The sequence below is a fragment of the Cloeon dipterum genome, chromosome X (genome assembly GCF_949628265.1).
Source record: "Cloeon dipterum chromosome X, ieCloDipt1.1, whole genome shotgun sequence".
NCBI classification, from domain to species: domain Eukaryota; kingdom Metazoa; phylum Arthropoda; class Insecta; order Ephemeroptera; family Baetidae; genus Cloeon; species Cloeon dipterum.
In genome coordinates, this window is record NC_088790.1 from 11337567 (window position 1) to 11359899 (window position 22333).

General features: G+C 40.6%; 1 protein-coding gene across 2 annotated transcripts; it reads right to left on the reverse strand.

Moving 5' to 3' along the window:
• Positions 1–13: 13 nt before the first annotated feature.
• On the reverse strand, positions 14–21308 carry LOC135946220 (uncharacterized). 2 transcript variants are annotated; one of them, XM_065494346.1, is made up of 3 exons: positions 21164–21308; positions 4736–5290; positions 14–3586 (listed from the first exon to the last, which is right to left on the reverse strand). In XM_065494346.1, exons 2-3 carry the CDS (start codon positions 5270–5272, stop codon positions 2780–2782), a joined length of 1344 nt encoding a protein of 447 aa, XP_065350418.1. In that variant the 5' UTR covers positions 5273–5290; positions 21164–21308; the 3' UTR covers positions 14–2779. The 2 variants fall into 2 exon arrangements, with proteins under 2 accessions (XP_065350418.1, XP_065350420.1); XM_065494348.1 differs by lacking the exon at positions 21164–21308 and adding an exon at positions 7108–7347.
• Positions 21309–22333: the final 1025 nt, after the last annotated feature.

The window sequence follows — 22333 nt, forward strand, 5'->3', positions numbered from 1 at the left end:
GAATACTCAGAAATGAATTGTACATGCGGAAATTCTCTTCTTTATTTCTCTCAATTCTCAGACACGTACATCTATCGACTGTTTATTTGTAAAATATAAGCAATTTGTAGTCAACAAATAGTGCAGGGGAACACATTTAAAACATTTACATTTATTGATTTTGTTAAGAATACAACATCCGCTCGCGGAACACGATTTTCATTAATCATTGATTTTCAATATATTGTCATTTCAAATCGGATGAAGACAAAGAATATTTTGTATTTACAAAAATGAAAGTGCAATCATAAAACAGGACCATCCTTTTAGAAAATTTTGCTTTTTAAGACACTAAAACAATGGTTAGCGACATTTGACATACCACAACACATTAAATAGTATACACTTGAACGCGCGAGTCGTGCGAAAAGTTCGCTACTTTTAATTTACACGTAATTATATAACAGCCAAGAGGTTCCTCGATATGAATCTGCATCTTTTGCAATTTTTAAAACGCTGGAATAACATTTACTCTCAGTGCAACGTTGGAATTGTTAAGTTTTATCTCTTTCAATTTTGTGGATCACTGCCAGCAATAAAATATTATTTTTCGATATTCTACTGCCAAAAGAATATCTATTTATAAATTTTCATTCTTTTCTAATTATTTTGTTTTTAGTATTAACAGCAACACTTTATATTATTCCTTTTTGATGGAACAACAAACTTTTTATTTACTCTTTTATGATAAGTGACAAGCATCGCAATTTTGAAACGCTTCTCTATTACACGATAACGTCATAGAGGGCGGATCTACGCACTATAGAAAAGCTCTACACACCAAATCATTACGAGATTGTTAATTATTGCTACATGAGGACGCGGGAACAGCTTTCGCCTCTTTCGCTACTTATTAATTTCAACTTGCTATACTGTTCTCTGCACTGATTTTCCGCACCATGGGTACATAATTATGCGTTCGAATTATATTTATTTCCCTGCAACGAATCCAGATCCACGCTTCTACGCCTAACCGTTGAATACCATTTATAAGAATAAGTGTGTGTATGATTAGTGGAATACTTTAGGCCCTGGTATTTTTGATTTTTGTCAATATTTTAGACAAGTGCTCGTCGGCTTTGCAAACTCTGCGCGCGCGGAGGGAAAACGTACGAGGGTTTATTATACGCCCCATTTCATTCTTTCTGCGTCCAATAGGCAGCAGGTGATTCTGCGGCTCGCTCCCCTATCAGCATAAATTTTGATTGTCGGCAGGGATAATCAAAAGCACAAATTAACGAACCCTGCGGTGGCAAGCGTAATCCACAAAAAGTTTAAACGCCGAGTCTCGTTCTATTTTTATTAATATATTAATCATTTGGATTCGTGCGTAGGGTTTAGCGGGTTTCCGGCGGAGGAAACCGGTTTATTTTGTGGCAAATCAAGCCAAGAAACATCTTGGGAAACACGCTTTCCTATAATGGTCAATTAGGGTCGTATATCACAGAGGAATATGAAATACAATAATGCAGCGTCAATCTTCCAGCCACTCGACACTGTCTTTCCATCAAGGGATCTTTTTACTACAAATGCTCGCTCTTGGAATAGTTTCTGGAAAATGGTCCGAATGGATATCTAGAACGGCAACCTGGATGATATAATATAATTTTCATAGCTTAAATTTGAAACAAACGAGTTTTTCAATGAAAAATGGTGAACAAATCAAAAGCAAGAAAATATTTCTCTGCGTTTGAGTTATTAGTATATCGAAATGATTGAATCAACGATCCGATCAACAAGTGAAAATAGTTCATTGGATTGAGTCTGCGAGTTAAGGTGTTCAGGTGCAACCTAAATAGTTTGTTTAAGGTACGAGATAGTTACTCCCAATTTGCTTTGCTGATTAACAAGTCAACTCAAGGTTTCTATTTCCCTTTTAAGAATTAGGAATGAAACACTTGAACGCGCATTTTTAAATTTAAACGTTTTTCGGAAAGAGCTAAAACAGCAAGAAAACTTTGGCGTAATGAAAAAATTAATTAATGGTTGGATTGCAGAATAATGAGCTGTACACTATGATTAGGTTTTCTATGATACATGCAGCGCTTAAAGCGAATCCTTGATGGAACAATTTTGGATTTTTTTTAGTGTAAAAATGGCTCAACAACAATTGGTTTTTAAATAATTTTTAAATCTCATGAAATCGCTTATAAATTAATTGTTGAATTGAAAAATTTTGTCCGATGAACCTGATTCATATTATGACAGAGTACACGAATTCAACGAGTTGGTACTAGAAAAAAACACTGGATCTTTAAAAGTTCATTACAAAACGATGGAAACGTATTTAAATATTTTAGATTTAGAATTGCAAAAATTATGAAAAAGAATTGAATTAAATATGATTTTGTTGTTTCCATTTTTTACTCAAACAATAGTCTAAAAAGACTTTAGGATGGAGAAAAAATGCATGGAGGGATTTACATACTATATCTCGTCTGTGATAGTTTCAATTATCAGTGCTTTACGACGTTTGTAATTTATTTGGCCAATTTAAACCCATAGCCGGCGTCTGCTCTATCTCGGGCCTATTAAAAGCGCGAGATGCAGCACTTGACAAAACGCTGTTCACAGCAGAAATGCATCACCTTGCAGGAAAGACGCACACTCGCCCTCTTTTTATTCTCTATCACTCGCGCACTCGAACACACGAACAATAAAGCGTCACGGGCGCACTCGCTCGGCACTGCTGCTGCTGCTTATTCAGCTAATCGTTATTCTGGTAAAGTCACAGTCCCAGCTATTTGACGAACAAATCCTTCAGCGTGGAGCAGATGGACGACGAGGTCGACGCAGACTGCTCGCACGCGTCCTGTGGCTTGGCCTCGGTCTGCTCGGCGCCTGGCTTTTCGGCGCCGGGGTCCTGTTTGGGGTCGGCCGGTCCACCGGTGGGCCCCGAGTCGCTGCCCCTGCGCAGGAAGTCCTCGATGGCACTGCCGAGAATATGTGCGTCGACCACGGAGCCGCTGGGCCGGTCCCACACGAGCCGCTTGGCCGCCTCAACGCAACTGAAGCTGCGCTTGGACCGGCCGGCCGCCTCCGGCTCGGTGAACGTGACCTTGGGCGGCTCCGGCCGGGCCGCCTCCTCTTTCTTGGCCATCGGCTGATGCCGCTTGGCGAACCACGACGCCGGGCTCACCTTGGCCGACTTGCCGGCGGCGGCCGCCTCGCCCTCGTCCTGCAGGATGGTGGCGTCAAAGCTGCTCGACCGCGAGTCCTTCATCCGCGACCGCTTCTCGTCGGCCCCTGCCGCCGCCTCGGCCGCCGGTCCGGCCGCCGAACTGGCCTCTCCACCAGCCGTGTTGATCTCCTGCGCGGACGACGTCAGGGACAGCAGGCTGCGCAGGTCCGAGTTCGTGCACACGATGCCCGCGTTGCCCACCACCAACTGCTCGGACGACTTGCGTTTCGGCTGCACCGCCACCGGCGGCACCAGGCTGGCCAGTCCGCCCGCCTCCGAGTGCCGTCGCGACTCGACCGGCGACCGCAGCATGCCCGACATGCCCTGGAAGCGCACCGGTGAACCCGAACTACCGCTCTCCTCCACCTACGGGGTTAAGCAAAATTGCCAGGGTTAATATGAAATCAGGATTGAGACATGTCTTAACTATTACTCTTCTACAGGTTTATCTACAAAGCAGTTGTTGATGTGTGAGGGTGGTAGATTTTCTAATGAATTAGCTGAAAATGAATGGGACTTTGTTTACACAGAAACAGATTTTTGAAATGTTAGAAAGGTTGGGTATTATTTAAGAGGACTTTCTTACAGATTCTATCTTTTGATTTTTAGGCGCATGAATAACGCAATTTAAATATTCTTAAGCACCCAACTTTATAAAAAAAATCATTTCCAGAGAAAGATAAGTCAGATTTATATTACAATATATTATAGGATGACGGTTGACCTGTATTATACTTTCAGTGCAAAGTCCAGAAAAATTTTAAAATTTACAATTCTCGTATTTATAAACTAGAGTCTTTTTTAAATGTCATCTGTTTACCAGTTTAACTATAGCCATGACTTAAAAAATGATTAATTACTCTTGGATTTGGCTACCTCTGAATTTTAATTCCTGTACCATATTATTTTCTTTTCTGCAATTCATGGTAAAACGTGAATGGCCAGAGTGTTGAATGTCAGATATAAAAGAAACCGTATGTCTGTGGAACTGTTTGCACATGTTGCGCAGCTCTACTTTTATGCATATGAATTGTGTGTCACGCACTGAGCAGAAGGGATAAAGAGTTTGCAGCTTGGAAACTTCAACAATGGGAGTCGTCACTCCGTTGTGTGTAGTACTCACTAATCCTTTACGAAGTTTCCTCGTTTGGCTGAAATTCAAACGATAGAAAACTTGTACAGGGACGCATCAAACACAAAATCAATTTCTTAAACGGTAACAATCTTCCTAAAATTTGATGCTTTGGAGATATTGACAAAACAAAGAGCTATATAGTTTTTTATCTCTATTGCGGAGGATGAGAAAAGTTTCTGTTTCTGTTAAAATTCAGTGTTCTTCAAAAGGGCATCAAAATCATTTAATCACAAACATATTGCTTACTCTCATAAATAAAAATTTTACAAAATCTAGCCTGAATGCAACTATTAATACTATTAATCTTAAAAGCCGGGGAGCTCTCAAAAACATTTAGCACGATTCCTATAGAATAAATTTGAAAGGATTGGCTTAGTTACCTCGCAAACCTGCTCCCTGCTGTCAGTCTTGTAGATTTTCAGCTTGGCTTTGCGTGCGCCCTTGATCTCGGCGATGTCATCCATGATGTCGAGGTGCAGGTTGAAGCTGGCTGAGTCGCGCCTTGAGACGGGGAAGGCGGCGAACGACTCGCGCCTGCCGCGATTCAGCACGCTCGTCGGCGGGAATTTGCTGATGGTAACCGAGTGGCGGCGGCCGCCGGCCGCCGCGTTGGCCGTCAGGGTGGCCAGGAAGGCCGACTCCTTGGCGATTTCAGACTGGCGGCCCTCGGACAGCCGCCGCACCTGGCTCGCCGTAATGCCCGACGTGCATGACGGTGTCGGCAGGCTACGCTTGCGCAAATCGCGCGGGTCACGCCACGGACAAAGCAGTGCCGGGTCGGCCACGTCGTCGTCGTAGTCCTCCTCGGACGCATGTTCGGAGCCGCCAACGGCGCCTTCCGCATCTTTCTCGTCATCTTCCTTGATCGCCTCCTCCACTACGATCAGCGGCTCCGGCGTGTACGAAGAGCGACGCATCTTCGGCGAAGCGGTTTCCTGCACAAAACAACAAGAAAATAATATCTTTAATTCTTCTGAATATGTAAGAATTATTGATTTTATTTAAGGTGGCGAAATGCTATTGTAAAAGCGGGACAATATTGAGCACGTTTTTATTATGAATTAAATTTTTTGGTGCGTATACTATATAGACCATTATAACATTTCGGAAAAAAATTGCGCAGTAATATTATAATGTACCTATGCTGTTTTGGCTGGCCCAGCTGTGTTTTTCATATCTCTGGTTGCCAAGCAAAATTGATCATTGCACAAGTATTGAGTTAATTTAATATTGGTTTTCCTTCGATTTAATTACCTACTTGATTGATTATTTATAGCGAAAATTCTTTTATACTTGCTAAAATAGCATAGGTACATATAATATAGGGAGATATTAAAAACCGTGCGCCTAGACATTGTTTGGAAATTTCAGGGAGGTGTTCGCTTTCAGTTCGGAGATATTTGACTTTTAAAGAGACGAATTTTTTCAAATTTTTCAAATTCTGCTTATTTTTTTGACGTGTACCAAAAACCGTCTGTTACATCTGTTTATTAGATTGTTTGAACTTAAATTTAAACAAAAAGCACTCTGAACTCTGAAAATCTTGAACATAATTTAATATAGAAAAAACCCTCATACCATGCACATTATGAAATCAATCATCGATTCACTCTACATGAATATAATCAAAATTTCTAAAACTGTTTTCAGTGCAATTTACGCAAGAAAGTGTAACTTCTGTTTCTGCATTTTTCTCGTGAAATCGCTAATTTGTTCAGCGGAGCAATTTATGAATTAAAATATTCTGAAAATAATTTTAACTAAATGTAATTGACACGAAAACTAGTGCAATGCATTTTTTAAAATTGATATTATCCTATCTTTAATCACTATCAGCTAAAGATATAATAATTGCTTACAGATCAGGAATCAACGCATTGTAGGTAATCATAGATCTCAGCGGGGTCCAGATTTCTGCAGATATGGCGTCCGGTGGAGTATATGGCTCGAAAAAACGGTCACGTGAAAATGCGCGAAAAGAAGCAAGTTTTCGTCAATATTGTGACATAATTTGCATTACTTGTACTAATTGTGTCTTTTGGATCTTAAAAACAAACTCTTGACACTCGTACGGCAATCCAAAGAGAGTTTTTTGTTTCCCACATTCAGACGCCATCTTGGATCTGCGCAGTGGGAACCAATTTTATCGCACATCCGGCCCCCGCTGATAGATATAATATTTTTCTCTGGTCGTTCATGAAACTTAAATTCACGAGTTTGTGATTTGCCATTTTGTCAAGTTCCAAATGTTTCTTGCCACATCATGTAATCGCTAATTTAAAATTATTCCTTTTAAGTATACATGGAAATCTTTAATTAAGAAAATTTTGTTGTTAGATGCAAATTCGCTCTTTCATCATATGTATTTAATTAACCTCAACACTAGGAATAAGCACACCCGTCATAAGCCTCAAATGATGAAGACAGAGCAGAATAATTTTGCTGTCAATTAAATTAACAAACAAAAGAGATGGATCAAAACCAGAATGATATTTGGTTATTAACAAAAAATGCTGGCAGCGATGACAGAAATAGAACAGAAAAAATGCAGTTGCTTGTAAAGTACAGGTTCAGTTAGTTTTTTTCAGAAACTCACAACTCAAAGAGCATTAGATATCATGTACGAAAATTTAATTTGCTCAATGCGACTCGTAAAAAATCTGGTGGTTTGAGCGATTTACCCCTCAAAATTGTAAACTGGCATCAACAGGACCAAGCAGAATTGGAGCTACATTTTCATCCGCAAGCCCACCTGTTTGGCGGCGCGCGGAAAAGGCGCGGGTAAAAATAGCTTTTTGGCCGCCCCGATTGCCGCCGTCCGCTCCACCGACCTCTCTCTCGCCAAAGCGAGACTTGAATACGGGGGCCGTTCTGCTCTCTTCCAACGCTGCCTTTCGCCTTTGGTGCGTGTTTATACTGTCTGGCTGGCGTTGCCTGGGCCAAAAGCATTTCCCTGCCGCCCCCGAGAGTGAGTGAGTGTGTGTGTGTGCGTGCGCGCCGACAGAAATTAGATTATTATTCACCCCAAGCGGCAGCAGCCTCTCTCTCTCTCTCTCTCTCTCTCTCTGGCGTTGCGAAACCCCGCAAGAGGAAGACAGACTGCGTTATTTGCATCAACCGGTTTTGCAAAGTTTGGCTTGCCCAAGAGGGACGCGAGAGCACGTTGAGTCGAGTGGCGGCGCCAACGTCAAGACGTAATTATTCGTATAGGGGTTGGGCAAGATGTAGTGCTGAATAGAACGCTTATTGGGCATCGATGCATTATAAATGTATGCATGCTTCGATTGGAGCCCAGCGAAAACGAGAGATGCCCCCAGCTGTATTGACCAGATAGGCGTACTGGCGCGCATATCCAATGAGAACGACATTGCTCATAGCTCATGCTTTCCGTGGGGCTTTTTGATTGTTAATCCGAAATTCGATGGAACTTTTTCACTTTCCTCTATCAATTATACCTATGGTTAAAGACTGTATTTAAAATTTCAGCTTAATAAAGCTGTCATTAATAAGAATAATTAAAATGTGTTCTACTAACAAAATAATCATTTTGAAGAGGTGCGATCAAGATCAATCAGAAAAAGACCTTGCGTGAAAGATTCAGACAGCAATATGTGCGCCTACCTATTTCCGTTACTTTTTCTGTGACTCAATGATGTTTATTTTTAATCCTCTATGCATGTCCCATATTTTTTAAAATTTTTGCAAATTTACCCTCTTCCAGCAAACTTTGTTGGTAGGTTATGTATCTAAATTACGATTATTCAATTTAGAAATTTATGCTAAATGCAATTTAATCTCACTGTTCTTTATGAAACTAGCCCGTTGGCTCGCATTGTTAGGACATTCTCAGGAGTGTCATAGCAATGGGAGATTTTTTAGCAGTTAGGGGATCTAATACTGGCTACCCAATGTCAAAGATGGCAAAAGGTGGTTAACAAAGTGACTGAAATTTCTCAAATAGCTCAACGGGCTTGGAGGTGCACCGGCGTCAATTCACCCGTTACTGGTTTTCGCACCCTTCCAGCGACTTAAGGGACAAATGTCTTGCGTTTCAATGGAACACCTCGGTGCGAGGAGGCGAAAAAATGGCCACGTTGGGCCCAAGCTCCTCTGCGGCCACTTGGGCCCCTTGCTGTCCGCTCAGCGGTGTTATTGGGATCCGGTGAGAGCTCATAGCCCACGGGATGTGCTGAGTAGACGCGGTTAAAAATAAATAATCCAGAATATTGCAAACAATTGAGGTTGAGCAGCAATCCCTCTGCAATTGGGTCACCGCAGCATGCAACCCACTTCGCGAATTTGCATTAAATGCTCAAAACATGGTAAACTCGATTAGTTCTCACCAAGTGCTGAAAATGCTGGTGTGTGGGTTGCATCCGCCTACTTGCACCACCGGGTACAAGTCCAGGTACGTCGGGTGATTGGAATCGAGGAATTTTCAAACAAATGGCAGCAATATATCAGACTGGCAGCTCAAATGCTCCAGATTGTTTCGTAATTTATAATTTGAGGGATATTTCTGTCATTGAATAAGACTAAATATTTTAGTGTGAATTAATAATTTTCCGTTAACTTTTGTTAAAACAAACTATTAAAAGACAACTTGAGGCAAATAGGTTTTAGTAGTAATTTAATTTTTTCTGAATGGGGGGTAAAGATAAATTTTTTAGAGGGAGGTTAAAAATCACAAATTATTTCTCTGTTGAGGTTTCAGCCGCGTAATTTTTTAGCGGCGGCTGGTTGACCCAACTTCAGCCGAATTTTGGTCTGGTGGCGGCTGAGAATTTTTATCGGCGGCTGGCAAACTCAATAATTGAAGTTGGATTGTGCTTTACGGAGACCATTTTTTTAACTATTTAGACTGGCGTCACTGGGACAGCATAGCCAAAGTCACGGCGGATGCGGCTGGCCAAAGACCTCTACTACTTTTTGCATTCTGACTCTGATTAAGCGGCTAAAAGTGAACATAATTAAGAGTGGAAAATTATTTCATCCGGACAGCAGCTCTTTCGGCCCCTGTCATGGAAACTATATCTATAATAACCCCAGAGAATTAACGGCAGAGTACTGTTCACTTTTCGCTATCCACCCCGAGTCACACCACACACAGATAAACAATACTTTGTTTAAACTGTCACAGTTTTTATTCAATTTCCTAGGCCTCTGTAATATTTATATTATCTTTCCTACTAAAAAAGGAACAAACGCCACAGCATTGGAAAAAAATCAAAATTGGGAGTCTGCAACACGAAACAAATTTAACTAAAAGAGTTGATAAATATTGCATACTCGCCGCTCGGCGTGAATAATAAACTTGCTGTCGACACTCACTCAGCGGCGTCTCAGGTATCGAAGCACGCGATCATTTCGCTCAGTGCTTTGACCTAATTATAGGAATTGCGGCGTGTACGGAGTCATCGATCCTTTTTACTCGGTGAAAAATCCAATAGGTTCGTGCAACAAGCTTGCCAAGTGCGAATAATCTGATTTGAGTGGCGGTCGGCTCACATAATTTGACGCCGCTCGCGCGGCCAGAGCTGCCACTTCATCGAGCTGAAAAAAATAGCGCCTGTGTGCGTCTCTGACAGTGGGGTTTTCTCACGTAGGTGATAGACTGAAAGGAATGCACCAATTGAAAAGTATTTCCTTGTTTGGCTTTTTGATATTTATTTGTGAATCGATTCGATGCCCTTTGACTGTAAATGGTGATTGATCGTTTGCGCGGCACAAGACGCTATTCAATAATTCCTCAATGCGGCTGCAGGAAAGTGAAACTAACAGCCTGTTAGCGCGATCACTTGACTTTTTCCGGGTCACGCAAATTGACTGTGTGAAATGCCATGAGACACAAACACAGTGTATTTTAAATAATTAAGAAGTGTTTTGAATGCTAAAAATGTAATATTCAGAAGTATTAATTCATGGCAACAAATGAAATTGAATTTATTTGTCGTCCTAAAAAAATGTATGTATTTTGAGTTGATTGTACGAGATATTGGAGTGAAGTGCATCAAGCGAAATGCCAATTATAATGCATCACAATGTTATGCCAATTTTCCTAAAAATTTGCAGCGCTGGACCATCTTTTCGATACGTCTATTCTTTCTGACGAGATCTGTCCAAAAATGCATGTGCCATATGACGTGGAAATTATTTGTAAAGAAAAAATTATGATTTCTAGAAGGGAGACGGTGCTCAACTTTTTTTAAAGCCAATGTTCCTTAAAAATAATGTAGCTTATACTTCATTGACGAATTTTCCCGCATTCCCCTTTAATTCAAGTCTTGGGGTAATTTTCAGTGGTGTTCCACGCATATATGCATGATTTTTTACCGCAAAATGCAACTTCACTCATCCAATCTCACCAGAAGAAAGATTTCTGCGCGTGCATTTTATCCCACTTCTGGAGTGAAATATTTATTCTGTTTGAAATGCAACTGGCCGGAAATTGCCATGCATAGGCGTGTTGAGCGTAAAAGCAGTAGAGAAGAAAAACGTGCGAGATTCATCTCTCGCAAGACAAGCAGGCAGCTAGACGATGCCAAGATGCACTTTGCGAGTCTTTTCCGCCAGCACGATGAAAAATTCATCAGGCGCAAATGGAGCTGAAGGTCGGCTTCTTTACTCTCAGGCCTGAAAAGTGCGACACGAAGATTGTTTACAACTCATCTCCGCCTGGAAATCGATACACGCACAGCTCGCTCGCTGGCTCTTCCAGCTTGCAAAGCACGCATTTTCCGGTTCGGTTGGTTCTCCTCTCCTCCCAGCTGCATTTGGGGACTCGGACCCTCAGTCTCCGAAAACCCGCACAAATGCCTCGGCGGCATAGCGATGGATGTTTTCCCACTTGTTGCGCCAATTGTGCAGCAGCTACGAGCTCGTCGGTGCACCCCACGCAATATTTGTATTTCACCCAGCGAGCAAATATACACGAGCTTCGAGCTTCGTCCCCGCCGCGCGTGCTAAACCGACAACGACGACGACTGCTCAAATATTATCGTGTACTATGCTGGCACAATGTAACGAGCTAAGGGCTCGTTGTTCGCACGGTCTTTCTTCTTCCAGGACCCGAAAATACACGTCACCTAAAATATCACATCGCCCCTTGCGACTGGTATCTACGAAATAATGGCTCAGAGGTGGATTCCATCATTTTATCAAGCTTTGTTAATATCTGTAAATGTTTTTTCATAAATGATGGGAGTTGGTGAATTAAAAATGGGCTGGATTTTTTAAAGGCTCAGGTAAGTGTTATTTGGCCTGCTCTCATCAGCTTTCACCCTCTTAAAATGAACACGAATCATGCCACCATTGAAATCCCCCAAAACAGCAAAAATATTTACCTCTTACTCATCAGATTTGACTTATTAGTTTGTGGCGAAATTATTGAATTCCTGTAGTCTTTCCTAAAGTAAACCACGTACAGTGGTAGGAATAGAAATACTTTGATTTGTCGATTTACCAATTTTTGGAGATATTTTCAGTTTCAAAATTAATTGAAAAATACAGCTCTTGCTCAATTTCTACACAATTTGGTTATTGTTTAATGAGACGAATAGATCGGTGGGTGGGTAGTTTTTTAAGTTCCGGCGAGACCATAGTGAACAAAAAGGGTTCAAGAAAACAAGAAAAAGCAAAAAATATCACTTTTTTCATCACATTGAATGAATGATGAATGATTCATTTCCTTTCATCAGATCGATCAAAAGTTTAAAAGTATAACCAGAAAAGTTTTGCTAGAGGTAGTCAAAGCAAAATCCTGCAAATTGTAGATTCCACGAATTTCCCTCGTTCCAAACTTTGTGCAAAAACGGAAGTTTCCCGTCAAGCGAAGCGGAACGAGAAACTTTTGCTGTGTATATGAAAAGGACTGATGGACGTCAAACCTGTTCCGCGACCGGTCGAAACAAAATTGCTGTTGGACGAGGGATGCGCGCTGCTCGGCGACGGAGGAAAAGAAGGACACGCTCGCTTTTGTGCAAGCAGATTTGTTGTGACGCGCGCTGCCAATAAACCAAATCGATATCGATGCGTGAGCAGGGCGGGCGGACGGGCGCTTGATTGCCTCTGGATTGGCCGCTGAGCACCTGAGCGTGAACGCACCGACACATGCCCGCTCTCATACGCACACATATTAGTTTGCAAACGCAGCCGGCTTATTTCCCCGCGCCTTGCTAATCCACGCGTGTGCTCGTTGCCAGCTCCGAAATTAATTTTGCAGAGCGCGCGGCGGGAAACCCGCTCTGCCGGCACGTTTGTTTCCCGCTTTTCCCTGTGGGACGCTGTGCGACTTGGCACGATTTAATAACTGGGTCACGGACGTAATCGCCTGAAACGGGAGAAATCAAATCGGTGGGGTGGGTGTTAATGAAGGTGGTAATTATTGGATTGCTCAACATATCGGCACTTCAACTTTTTCTGCTAAAAGTGAAAGTCGAGGCTCATTTTTACTCACGTTAAGCAAAATCAACAGAAATTTACTCCAGTTATCAGGCTGCACTATCTAGAAAATTTTTGAAAGAGCAATAACTCATTAAAGAGTGCTGCAATTTCAAAAATTAAGTGTGCTATGGAATTCTTTCAAGCCCTGCCAAATGAGCACCAAATATAAGGTCATTGGACAAAGTTTAAAGTCATTATGGAAAATTTTCTGTTAAATTCTAAACGTTTTTTATGACTTTCAAACGTAATGGATTATTTTTTAAATGTGAGAAAACTATCTCAAGTAGTCCCAAGACTCGTGCAAACTTTTGTGAAGTTCGCAGACCGGTATTCGCTTTTGCTTTTGAGAAATTGACCGTCCGAACTTGATAAACATGCGTTTTTATTTCTGCAATTGCGCATTGGACCACCAAATCTCATGTTGTTAAGCTTCAAGTGCTAACCACTTTGATCACCATTTTTTTGTATTTACCTCGCTTTCCTAGCCAATCTTAAAAACTTTTGAGCCCCTGTGAAATAGGCAACAAGGTTGCCACATGGGTCGAATTATTGGCGACACATGCTCCAAATTTCGCAAATAATTCAATTGAAACCTGAAGTCCTACCAAGAGGGTGTCAAAATTGTTCAGTGCATAATTATGACCTTCATTCTTCTCATCCGCACACATGTTGAATCCTATAAACAGTTAGAGAAGCTCCGTTTAGGCCTCCCGCTTGGCATGTCCGTTGTTCGTGGTTGTCTAACTCCTTAATACTGCAGGCGCTTCGCGGCGGAGCACGCGATATCCGTGTATGTGTGCTCTACGAGGAATTATAATTGGGATTCCGCCACAGCCGTAAAGCTACCTCTTAAGATTCCAACAAGTTTGTAACCGCAGTGTGTGACTTTTATGCTAACACCGTGGCTTTTCTTTGTCATCTTGGATTACCTTTTAAATTATTTTATAAATTCCCTGTTATTGTGTGAAATTATTCAGTTTTAAAGTTTTAATTCACGAAAAAACTACTGAAATATTTAGGAATATTAAAGATGTAAACTTATGCTGTAAGTAGGGTTAGTAGTATGGCTTTCCAAAAATTTGTCAAATGGTCTCTTTTTCATCGTGATCAGCAATGATTGGTGTTGATCGTTTCCCTGTAGATTCTAAATATCCTACAGCTCATGTGGTTCAAAATCTTTGTTTTACTGCTAATTCGAGGGGCCTAAATAGTTGTTCCATTGCGTAAAATATTCCTCTTTAATGTTTCACTTTTCTCTGCCTTTTTGTAAATTTTCCCCTTCTCGTGCTTAAATCAATATAAGAAAAGCTAATGGTTTCGTTGATACGTATATTTGCGGTTGAGAAAAGTTGTCCAAAGTTTGGGGTGACAGAAGAGATCAAAATTCGTGATGGAAACTTGGCGTCTTTAGACGTCGGCCTCGTTTTTCCTCTCTACATAAACGTCAGTTCGCGCCGAGGACGAAACGGCTCGGAAAATCTAAGGCGTTAATCTCACTTGCAAAACTCAATCGGCCCGACAAGCAAGTTTCTTGATCAAAAGACTCTGCCTCTCTCTTTTTTTGTGCACGACCTGGCCGCCCGCGCATGAAAACGTCGCCGAAGACGCGATCAATCAAAATCGAGGACGGAAAATTTGATTGGTCGCCGGCCCAATTAGGGACTGGCGGGTCTCGGATTCAATCTGTGCCGACTGATTGTTTCGTCGCAAGGCCTGGCTCAAAAATATCGATTGGCGTGCGCGACGAGCCGCCGCCCGCTCTGCTGCCGCCGCCCGAGAGGCGAATTTGAGCGTTAATGCGGCTGCTCGCTGCATTCTGGCGGAAAAGGCTGTGAAACCTGTGGAATTGGTAACAGGTGTCTGACCGCACGGACGAACGCGTCTGAATTTGTTCCAAATCTCCGCTCCCACGCAGAGACAACACTGCCTCTCTTGTTTTCCCACTCTGACACGCGACCTCAATTCTTTCCTTTTTTACCCTTTGTTATGCGACTGCAATATCCAATGTTATTTCTGGTCAGCTGGAACAATTGAACCCGTGAGAAAATAATGCAAAGTAATGACTTTCATTGCGCATCACGCTTGTTGTTAAGCACGCTCTGGTGGCTTCGCTGACATCCCCTGACAAGGACAGAACCGCATGAATTTCACAATTTTTCCCTCTCGCCACCTACCATTTCATGGAGTCGGAGATGAAATGACACTCCCCCGAGGGAATCGTGCTATGCGCTCGAAATTCGACGGCTGCGGATGGTGAAAGGGCCAGAATATATTTAAAAGCTCTCGACTTTTGGCAGAAAATGGACGTTCTGACAATGAGTTGAGAGTAAAAACTCACAGCTTTTATATAGTTGAATTTATATAAAAAATTTGAGAGCTAGTTGCGGAAAATTTAGAACCGCCTTTTACTTGACGGGTACAAAAATCCCAGTTAAAAACCAGAAGGGGGAAATCTCAGATTTTGCCAATATTTCGAAAATGTTCAGTGCATGACCGGCTTTTTTGCAGCAGATTTCTATTCATCTATAAGAAATCCATCCAACGCGGTGCATTAATCATGATGGAGTACAGCACAACGTCAGCGTATCGCTCTCGTTACAATTCTTCACTGACCTACCCAACATTTCCCTTCTCACGTTCGTGCCCGTATTATTATTACATTCATTTCCTCACATAGATACACTACTCGAAATGATTTCAAGAAGAGAGACAGGTGTTTGCCATAATATATGTAAAGCTAAAAAAATGTACAGATGCTGTCTCTGTACATTTGGCTTGAACTCAATCCTATCAATGATACAATAAACGAGAATTGCTGGGTTTCTGGTTACCTCTTTTATTCCAACTACTAAATTGATATAATGCAACAAAGAAAATATTTTTTAGTCATGATAATGATCATCAACATTTCACAACCATTGGTTGCTAAAGGCGAGTTGTCTTAAATTTTAATTTCTTTAAAAATTTCGCCTATGTCACTCTTCATAAAATTTTACAGCCAGGAAGCAGTGAAAATTTCTAATTTTGTCGGAAAATTAAAAATCATAAATATACTGCTTCTGATGAGCTCATTCCATTATTTTATATCCTGTTAATTCTAAAGAACATTTGCCGTTAAAAACTCACTAGCCATTTATCTATCAAAAACTGTTTTTATACCAGACTCCATGCTACAAAAAATATAATTTATTTGTGCCTACTTGGCAAGTCAGTCTTTTAATTATTACAAAATAAGCATATTTAGACCAATGTAAAACATAGCAACATCGAGGAAAACGAGAAAATTAATCCGTAGACAGTAGTAAAACGGTTGTAATCGCATTTTCTGAACGTTTTTAATTAACTCGCGCAAGGATAGGATTACTCTTGAAGAAGGCTTTGACGAGGCAAAAAGCAGAAATCCTTGGTTTAAGCGTTTGCTTTGAAGTTGACATCAATCGACGGACGAACAATGGACGACGCCATTGGCTTGCGCTTCTGAGAAAGAAAAGTCTCTTTTCCCTTGTCAGTCTGATTTTCCTTCGCGCGCAACTGCTGTGTGCGGCAAGGAAAGAAAACTCTTCTGTTTTTTCTCAGTGTGCCAGGGATCCGTGTTTTGAGACAACGCTGCAAACGTGCAGTAGCTGCCAGAAAAGTTCAAAGTTTTGTTTTGGAGAAGAACAAGCAGCGCCTTTTCCAGTGCCGAAAGCTGCTTTGCTTCACTGCCAAGAAAACTGAAAATTTTGCCGGATATTTAAAAAAAAAAAAATTCTGCAACAAAGTATTTTAATAAGAAAAATAAATTTTTTACAATTCATTTTATAACGGTGCCTTTATTAAAGAAATTATTTGTTTATGAAAATTACAAGTCAAGCCAATTCAGACGATTTTTGTTGACACCTTTTTCGTAGACACTAACTGAACACTAACTCCATCGGTATATTAAAAAAAACATTTGACTGCTTATTTGGTTTTTTCTAGAACGGAATATTCAAATGTGCAAAAACGTATAGTTATGCATTGGAAAGAAAACATGCTGGTTAAAGTCATACTGTAATTATTTCAACTTTACTTCAACTCGAGCCAATTACACTTCAAACAAAGGCTACAGCTACTCTTCGTAATTGCCGGCGTGAAAAAGAAATAACGAAGCTCGCCTTTTGAACGACGCAAGCACACCCCGCCGTCAAGTGCACGTAATTTTTAATTACAGGGCGCCTCCTGCCAGCCCCTTCCATTTTAAAAATATAAATTCAGTCTTCACGGTCATGGCTGGAAATCGAGATTTGCGTCATTAGGGCAGCGCGTTGCGGCAGAGAGAGAGAGAGAGAGAGAGAGAGAGAGAGAGAGAGAGAGAGAGAGAGAGAGAGAGAGAGAGAGAGAGAGAGAGAGAGAGAGAGAGAGAGAGGGGGGGGGGGGAGTGGGCTTAAAATGAGGTATAGATAAATATAATTAGAGGCGGCAGCGTTTCACCGTTGGCGCTGAAGTTTATTGCTCGTGATCAGCACTCGGCAAAATTCAATTTTGGGCCGGCGAAAGTGCGCTAAAGCTCAGAAGAATGTCCTCGGCAGCTGCAACGAGCACGCGTGCCGGAATTTAAGTGGAGATGCGCAACGACAAATAATGCGGAGAGCGAAAACCGAAAAGAGTATACTCTGACGCGAACATATTGAATATCATTTTGAGACAGCTTCAATTTTTATTTTGAAAACATTCTCAAAAAAATCTGTCTAGACTCTAGAAACTGCCAGTATAAAATCTGCAGTATATAATGAATCACTAGCAGTTGAAAACGATCGACTGCACCCATTTCGGAGCACTAATAGGTTTGGGAGTTTTAGGCTATCAGCTTATTATTAAGGCACCAAATTAGCACGAAAAATTTAATTTTTAAGACTTACTTCACTTCTAAGCACCCAAAACCCTCCCAAAAACTTTATAAACCTGATAGTCAGCTCAAAAAACGCGGAAAATCATCGGTAAATGTTTAAGATTTTGCCAACTTTTTTTCTAGTGGTTTTTCAATCAAAAAGTCAAATTTTGAAATTTGTTTGGATCTAGGATTTCTTGTTGCCTGAATGTCGCATTTATTTATCTTTAAGTTGGAAACACGAGGCGAAGCCGAATTTGACCCGTAAGTTTTGTGTCCTATTGATGAAGAGAAAATTAATTAAACTGATTTTTTTCTGCTTACTTTTCATTGGACGACTTCTAAAAGGTTTGGGAAAAGTTTTGTACCAAGAACTTTCCTTATATAGCTTTTGTTTAAAACGTTGAAAATAATTAAAATTGGCCTGTGAAACCATCATAATTTGACACAATTATGTTCTTAAAAGAAGTTAAAACCATGCAAAAGGATTGCTGCTCCCTGAGAGTATGATTTTTTTAGAAACTTTTGGAAATAACGGGTGAAAACAATCTGAATCTGCTCCAAAACCATCTAAAATTCCTAACCTTGCTGAGTGCAATAAAAAGTAACGAATTCTAATTTTAATTAAAGGTATTTCCCATACTATCAACAGTTTTTGTCTCATCTTCAACAAGACAAATTCATGCTCGAATGTAAAAAAGTATCTTCTAGCTGTATTGATTTATACAGACATAAATTAAGTTCACCGTAATTATTGAATTACTGAATAGTATTTACAGATAGAAAGCATTGAAAATTCGTGGAATCATATGAAAAACTGTTGCTTTGAGAGCCACCTATTATTTTAAATTAACAAACCAAAATTCCCATCCTAGTTTGTAATTGAGCATTTTGATAGTTAACACATTTTGTTGGTCATGAGAAATTTATTGTTTTTGCGGTGTGTTTCCCATTAATTCTTGCCACCGCCTCTTCAATCAATTTTATTGCCTTAAGGGTGCAGTAAGAGTGCCGTTGTTAGCGTCGGTGGCCCATTTGCCATTACGAGGACTACATTAGTAGTTGTTGCTGTGTTCTCCCGTGCGGCTTGCCTAATTTGAGCCCGGGCTCGCTGATTGTGAGCGACGACGAGAGTGATCCATTAACGCCGCGCGCGCGGCCGCAGCCTAAACAACGCGTGTAGGTCGAATGTCTGCTCCTGCCGTGGGGAGACGGGCTCGAACGCTTTGCTTCTAGCGCGCCGGTCCGTTTCCATTTGATTGGGAATATTGTTTTTCCGGTGTCACTAGCCGCGCCACAAGTGCCATCTGAAGAATGCAATGTTTGCTTTTAATTTTCTCGAATGGAAATCGATATTGCGCGCGCGCCACCAGAGTAAAATGCTTTATGGATGTTTGTGCTCCTGTGCAGCAATGGCTGCTGCGCCGCCAGTGCCTGTTGAATGCCTTTAATCTGATGTTTCAATTCATTGCAATTTTTATTCGTTGTAGGTGTGAAATATTATTTATATATACAAAATTGGTTTCGTCGGTAAAATGGAATGCGTTGGAATCATACTCAATTTATTTGTTGCTTTGTCCTTGTCTATTTTCAATTTCCACGTTTAAATGAAATGCAGCTTCCACCGCATTATACAATTTTTTGCAGTAATAATTACATTTTTAATTTCATTTTGTCGCACTTACGCTTCCTAGAATTACGGAAATATTGCTAGCTCATAATCAGCCATCTGGCCAATTATCGAGGAAGTGCGTTATTTTTTAAGCAAATAAACTTAAAGTAAGGATTGCGGTAGACACAAGATACGACGATCGGCTTGGATCCTAGTTACTCGCCATTTGCGAACAATTAATAGCAAAGTAACTAAGATCCAATTCAACTGTCGTATCTTATGTCTATACCATCCTTACCTTTAAGTAGAGCTTTACAGGCCAATAATTAAAAACGTTTTCATTGTTGTCTATAGTAACTAGTTCTGAGCCTATTTTATGTGGAATTTAGCATCAGTTAATTTCTACAATGTGCAATATTTAACGAAATCAGGACCATGAAACAGAAACATTTCAGATTTTGCAAATTTCTCAAAAAAATAGATGGTTATATTATGTCAGTGAGTTTTTGCTTGATTTAGATTCCTCTCGTCGCGATCTATTCAACAGTGTGCAAATTTTGCGTTTAGTTTTACCTCTGGGTGAAATGAGACAATATTTCCAATAGCGAGTCAGTGCTCGCCGCTTTGATAAGCATGCAAACTTTGAAGCCGGTTTTCTCGCATATTTAAACGGTAAAACCTTGGAAAATTTTAGCACTGTCCCAATTCTTAGAGTTTTTCAAGACTTATAAAAATTAAATGTAATAACAACTTTAATTAGTAATATATTGGTTTTATCAGATATGTTTTATGCTCTGCAAATGTGCAAATGACGAAATTGCTGTACCAACTATTTTAGAGACTAATTATATGCCAAGATCCCAGTATAATAATACATTTTGCTTTTAAACATTGATTCTTGGTTAAATCTGTCGATATTTTCGTTCAAGCCAACTTCAAAGTTTTTCTGACCCTTGATGAAGATATATAATGCGGTTTTGAAACTAAATATTCAGTAATTTTTTATAGGAACAAACCTATTTGAAAAATTTAATCCTCTAAAAATAGGTAGCTGATTTTTTTTAACTGCGATAAAAATAATATTAACTTGTCTCAAGCTGCAAAATTGAAAATGTGAATTGCGTGTGATTTATTTTTTCCACCTGTCTGTTGTACACGTTTTGTGTTCAAAAAATATAGGTGATGATTTTTTAAGAGATTCTATAATATCGAGCTAGGCTATTCCAATAAGACGCAATTATTTGTTTTGAATAAGAAATGCTTATTTTCTTTGAATTTCACGGGATTGATTGATTCTAAACTATTGAATATATTGAAAGTAGCTGCTAGATTGATGGAAAGTACGATATGGTTCAGCATGGAATGAAGTTTTGTCGGTGCAAACTTGAACGCTGGAGTCTCCTATCTCTACCCCTAACAAATTTGATCTTGGAAAATCTTGTAAAGGATTTATTGGCTTTGGAGCATGATAACGGAGCTTGGGCAACGAAGCCCACAAATTGTGCTCAGCAAAAATTGCCCCGGGCAAAGAGAGAGAGAAGACTGGTGCGTTTGGGAAATTTGGACTATTGACAGTTATTACGTAAGATGCAACAAAACCAGATATAAATAAACCTCATTAGAAAGTGAAAAATGATGATATTAGGAAGAAATTTTTAAAATTAATGCAAATTCCAGGCATGAAATCAAATCAAGTGAAAAATGTCAAAAAATTCGGTGTATTTGACAATGATTCCTCTCGCAAAGCCAACAAGATGCGGCAAACTAATTAATAAATTCCACAGATTTAATCTAGGCGGGTGCTATGCAAATTTTGCGGCTTCAAAATGCGGTGTTAGCAGAAATTGCGTCACATATACATAGTTTTGGCCTCCGTCGGCTGGGCAGTAGGAAGCAAAGACTCACCTGCGTGGTGGTTGCTGCAAGGGTGAGTGTGTGTGTGCGGCTAGGTGGCGGGTGCGCGGAACGGCTGCTGCCCTGGCGGAGGCTGGGAACGCAGTCACTCTGTGTGGCTCGTCCTCAGGCTTCCAGCCGGGTTCGGCGGACGCGTGCGCCGCGCACCCCTGAGTGAGTGAGCCGGGCCCGCGCGACGCTCCGGCTGCTGCCTGGCTTGCTTGCCTGGCTGCCTGCCTGCCCTTGTAAATGGACCACAATCGATTGTAAGCAACTGGTTGCCACTGGTACACTCTCACACATACACACTCGCAACTCGTGATCACCCCTTTGCTTCGCCGACTCGCGCCCACCCCCGAATAAATGGCATGACAGGTGCATTCCCGCATATACATGCCTGCTTTCCATGTTCTATTTTTGCACTCTCTCACTGAGCCCTTCGTTTTGACTCAAATGTTACAAACACAACTTTGAGAATTTCTTCATACTTCCTTATATTGAACAGCTGTAGGTAGACGTTTTTGCGGAAAAAATCTTTGATCGGGTTATAATATCAGTTTACTTTGAGAAATACGGATATATGCCTTTTAGTTTTTTGTGCAGTAAAACCCTAAAACATATAGGATAATATAATCTACGGCTTGTAGATTTTTGTAAGGAGAGAATTTTATCGTGAGGGTAAGTATGCGGGATCTGAAAAGACCAAAACACTTTTAACAGTGGTCCTGAGATCTGAGACACTTGTGTGAAAGTTTCAGGATGGCAAATTTCTCAGAATTTGACTGAAAAACTAAAAAATCGATAATTTTATTGATTGTTTGAAATATTTAAACTGTCAAATCTCGATATCTAACCGTCATAAATTTAAAAAAACCCACACATCGTTAGACTCTTTACGACCTCCTGGAGAGAATGAAAGGGTTTTAAGGGTACTCACCCCTCCACTATATAAAGACCATATTTCCATTCACCACGTTAAAAAGGTAAAATCGTTGATATAATCGCATGTGTTATAATAATTAGGGTGTTCTCAATTAATAAATTTTAGTAACGGGCGAGGTTAAGCCCTCCTGAAATTTTCATGCAAGTTAATAAATGTCTTGAGACTCCGTTTTTTTTTTTTTTAATTACGTATAATACTAAAGGTTGAACGCTTCGAAAAATACAGACAACAACCAGAAA